The sequence below is a fragment of the Rana temporaria genome, chromosome 2, assembly GCF_905171775.1.
Source record: "Rana temporaria chromosome 2, aRanTem1.1, whole genome shotgun sequence".
Lineage (NCBI taxonomy): Eukaryota > Metazoa > Chordata > Amphibia > Anura > Ranidae > Rana > Rana temporaria.
This window is the reverse complement of record NC_053490.1, coordinates 398,606,662-398,611,594: the sequence shown is the minus strand read 5'-3', so window position 1 is coordinate 398,611,594 and position 4,933 is coordinate 398,606,662. Positions and strand designations below refer to the sequence as shown.

At 44.0% G+C, this 4,933-nt stretch overlaps 1 protein-coding gene across 1 annotated transcript; it reads right to left on the bottom strand.

Moving 5' to 3' along the window:
- Positions 1 to 1,846: 1,846 nt before the first annotated feature.
- Positions 1,847 to 3,739, bottom strand: LOC120927433. Its single transcript, XM_040338110.1, has 2 exons — positions 2,863 to 3,739; positions 1,847 to 2,817 (listed from the first exon to the last, which is right to left on the bottom strand). Exons 1-2 carry the CDS (start codon positions 3,487 to 3,489, stop codon positions 2,428 to 2,430), a joined length of 1,017 nt encoding a protein of 338 aa, XP_040194044.1. The 5' UTR covers positions 3,490 to 3,739; the 3' UTR covers positions 1,847 to 2,427.
- Positions 3,740 to 4,933: the final 1,194 nt, after the last annotated feature.

Sequence of the window (4,933 nt, the reverse complement as noted above, 5' to 3'; positions counted from 1 at the left end):
CGTTAGATTTGGACCAGTTAAAAGAACGTTATTTAAAGAGGTTCCCTGGAACTGAGCACTTGAGTAAAAGACTATTCTGATTTGCCCCGGTTTACGAGGATGGTAAACTCCAAAGGATGGAAGGTACCAGCATTCTTCACCTTCCTTAAGGTCTGGTGCTGGTTCAGCGTGAAGGTTATCTAAAATCTTCTGCATAAATGCTAGAAAATGCTCTTGCATCTCAGGTTTGTTACAGAGAGTCTTCTTAAGTGCAGCAAATCTGGTTAAAGCTTGTCCTCGATTGTTAGGGAGGGTAAGCCTTGGTACTCGGAAGGGTAATGGAGCTACCCAACTGTTGGAATTGTCCTTGAAGAACTCTTCATCCATAATCTTGATGAACTCCTTGTCTTCGACTGAAGGGGCAATCTTGTTGTCATCGCAAGTAGTCTGGGACACTGAATCGCCAAGGTCCTTCTGAGAAGTGAGCTTGCAGTTTATACCTTGGAGTGCTTGATATGGAACTTTGTTTCTAAAATCAAGTCTTTCCTTCACATAATAATGCAATGGACATTTAATCGACCGATAGGCAACATTGGTTTTGTAGGAAGCTACATCCAAGAGCTTGTGAGATTGGTCTAAACAGACTTCTCCTATTATCACCCATCCAAGATCAAGTTTCTGGGCCTGAGGAGCATCGTCTGGACCGTTACATAACTTTCTTATTTTATGGACTCTAGGAACGTCTCTCCCTAATAGAATCACGATCTTAACATCCTTGTTAAGTGGTGGAATGTAGTCAGCAATGTGGCTTAAATGGGGGTGATGACGTGCAGCCTCTGGTGTGGGGATTTCTTCTCTGTTGTTCGGTAGCTGATCACATTCGATTAGAGTTGGAAGAGGAAACTCTATGTCCTCATATTCTGATGCCACTATGAAGCCATGGGCTCTTCTTCCAGAAGTATTGATCTTTCCTGCACATGTCTGCAAGGTATAGGACCAGGCCTCTCCATGAATGTTGAATAGGTCAAAGAATTCTGGACTGGCCAATGAGCGATTGCTCTGATCATCGAGTATGGCAAACATTTTTATGGAATTTTGTGGGCATCCTTCAGGAAAAACCCTTACAAGACATATCTTGCTACAAGACTTGCTATGAAGCCCTTCTCCACATACCTCTGTACACCTTGTGGTTACGGGGTTGGCGTGTTGCTCAGTTCTCTCCCCGCCATCATCTGATGTAGGCTTGGGGTTGCTGCCGGGTGAAGGTTTCCTTTCGAACAGGTCTGAATGAAGAGCGTCCACATGTTTGGCACTGTTGCACAGAGAACATCTGATGGTGATCTTACAGTCTCTTGCTAAATGATCGGAGGATGCACAACACTTGAAACAGATATTATGCTCTTTAAGAAATGACTTGCGTTCTTCAATAGGCTTGTCCTTAAATGCACGGCATTTGGAGAGAGAATGTGGCGCATTATGGATAGGACACTGTTGATTGAGATTGCTTGCCTTAATGCCTGTAGCCAAGACGTTGGATACTATCTCGGTCTTCCTCACGGCAATAGGATGCTTCAAATCCTTAAATTTACTGTTGGTGGCAATACCCCTTGAAGTGGTTAAAGGAGTGGTGGTTGTATCTGGATAGAAGAAGCTTGGGTCATTCTTGGATTTTGCAACCTTCCGCACGAACTCTGCAAAATAAGAAAAGGGAGGGAAGGAAACATGATGTTCATACTTCTATTTTGATCCTACACTAGTCCACTTTCCCTGAAGATAACTAGGCAACCTTGCTACAATAGGATTCACGCCCTGAGCAGTGTCTAAATAGCTAAGACCTGGTAAACTAGGATCTAACTTAGAAAATTTCAAGTTCATGAAGGAGGTCACCTAACTCTCTAAGCTTATGATTGTCCTTAACAGAGATCTTAGGAAAGTCGTTTAGTCTCTGGAATAAGGCAGATTCAATGACTTCGGGACTCCCATAGTCTTGATCTAGACGTTCCCAGGCAGCATCAAGGCCTGCGTTAAAGTTATAGATGTAAACAGATTTAAGTCTCTTTACTTGTTCTGAAGATTGTCGCCCCGAATACCTTATTAGTAAATCGAGTTCTGCTTGAGGTTCAACGGGCAAGTTCTTGATTACCGCCTTAAATGTAGATCTCCAACTCCTGTAGTTCTCTGGGCGGTCATCAAATTTATACAGTCCAGTTGTGATCAATTCTTGTAAAGCTATACTCTTGCTGAGCTCTGTGGCGTTGATGCTTTCAGTTTTTATAACCACCGGGGATACTGATGGTGCGCCGACTTGAGCCATGGTTGGTATCTGAAGTTGGCTGGTTGGTGGAGCGAAAAGTGTTGCAGATGGGTTCAATCTAGGTAAGGGTCTGATGTCTGAAGGTCTCTGAGCATTTGAAGTTGAAGAGAACTGTATCACAGGGGTCATAGAGTTCATCTTGTAGTCTTTTGCTGTACCCTTGTAATCTCTATTCGCATAGGGTGGCATGTGAGCCGCGTAGGTTGACTTGATTTTGTGACATGCGGTAGTTGCAGAGTGTCTCTGTTAGCAGGTGTGTCTAGTTGACCAGCTTGATTTTGTGACACGTTGCCTTCTGGTCCACATGCTGGATGATTATGAGAAAAATCTCCAACTGTAGGTGGGACTGTGATGTCGTGGTTCTGGCTTAAGACGAACTGTAGGGTCCTTTCAATGGGGTCTTGACAAGCAGCCAAGCTGGGACAAGCTGCTCCTTCTTCTTCCAATAGGGCTTGTTCCAAGACGGATAATTCCGCCAATGCTACTTCCTTTTCTTTACTCTTCTGAAGGATTTCTAGCTGAGCCTCTAGCTGAGCCTCTGTTTCTGCTTGAATGCGTTTAGCTTCTGCTTTGATGGCTGCTTCTCTTTCAGAGCAGGCGGCTTGAACCTGGGCTGCTGCGACCTTCTGGCGAGCTTTGACTATTTGGTCGCTCAGTGTTGACCTTACAGAGCAGGACTGCAGTGACTTAGAAGAGGATTTATGATAGGAGCGGGCAGATCTAGAAGATTTTCCTGAGTGTCTGGAAGAAGCAGATTTGCAGGATGTAGTTTCATGTAGCTGTGCTAATCTACCTTCTATCTGTGCCTTTGCTTCAAGATATGTGCTATGCCTCTGCTGGTCAGTAGAAGTAAAGTCCTTTAATTCCACTGCGGCTTCCTCCATGCTGGAATGTGACAATAGGGAATAGAACTTTTCAGAAAGTCTTTTATAATTCTCAAATGCCTTCTTAACCCTTGAGAGAGCAGTGTTCAATTGCTCAGGATTGTTGCTAGTTTCATTAGCGGTTTTTATACAACTTAAAGTCTTATGCCATAATGCAGTCAGGTTACTAGATGTTTCTTCCTTACTTTCTTCATAAACCTCTCTTGCCTTCAAGGATGGATGAGGGCCTCTAGCGGGACGAGCAGAATGAAGTAAGGAGTCTGCTTTATCTTGGTTAAATGCAGGTGACTCTGTGGGATCTCTATCAGACATAATGACAAGTGCTGTAGTTTTGGTGTCTTGTTACAAATCTGCCAGAGCTGAGCTCTGTAGTGACTTCTGATATTAGGCAGATTGAACTGAGGAGCTGGATATTTGTGACATCTAGTGCTGCAACTGGATCAGACTGGATGGCTCAGCTCACTATCACTTTATACAGGCAGGAATACACAGTTATTTCAGTAGATTCAGGTATTGGATTCACAACCAAAAACAGCTTGACAATAATAAATCCTAGGGACTTGATGAAGCTATGATACAGTCTTTGAGCAGTTCAAAAAGTACTTATTGCTCCCCAATAAAGGCAAAAGTCCCTGGCAGTGAACAGTTATGGAGCATTCAGTAGAAGGCTGGCTTCATACACAGAGTAATGGTGGCTGCAGGAGTCACACACAGGCCTAACTCTCAGTGCACAGCCTGCAGATGGTATCCTGTGTTAGGATGTTTGTTCTTCACACACACACACACACACACGTAGTTACTCACGTTTCTGAAGCTGCAGAGATAGCTGTGTGATGGATTCTTCTGGAAATTTACTGTTCTGTATCAGCATCGGTTGTACCTGTGACAAGCTTCTTGTAGACCCAGTCTGTAAGGATGTATGCAGCAGGTTGAATGATGACTTTAACAGGCAGCTTACTCAATGAATAAAGACTCCAGAGGTGTTTTCCAATGCTTCTTTATGCTTCAAGATAACAAGGATATAAACATAGAGGCTTTTTCATAGGTACATTTCCAATGAAGATACACAGCTCCCACACTCTGCAGACTTTTCAAGCAACTAAGCAAAGATGGGGTTTAGAGCAGGAAATGGTGGATGGGAGCAACCAAACTAGTCAGAACAGCAGGGGGGTAAGGATCATACCAAATAACATAATAACATAACATGTAATAACTGCTAGACAGTAAAAGCTGTGTGACAGCACAAGGGTAGTATATGGACAGGCTAGGGTAGCATAGGGGCAGGCTAGGGTAGCATTGGGAAAGGCTAGGACATTATATGGACAGGCTAGGTAATATGCGAACAGGCTGGGATAGTATACGGACAGGCTAGGACAGTATACGGACAGGCTAGGGTAGTTTATGGATGGGCTAGGGCAGTATACAGATGGGCTAGGGCAGTATAGGGGCAGGCTAGGGCAGTATAAGGACAGGCTAGGGTAGTATATGGATAGGCTGAGTGTGCTGGGGGTCCTGCTGATTGAGGGTGTTGGTCCCAGTGGGACAGTGGAGGTATACAGAGTAGTGGAGTGGACATACGGCTGGAGGAGTTGTAATGGCAAAGTAGGTTGTATGCAGAGCACACAGCCATTTTGCCTGTGATAATAAGCACACACTTCATCTTAATGCAATAATGCTTCTTAAGCTAAAATTCACTCACCTTGCATTCGATTCCCATTCATTCAATAACCAAACATCACCAGACTGGTATGTTCTC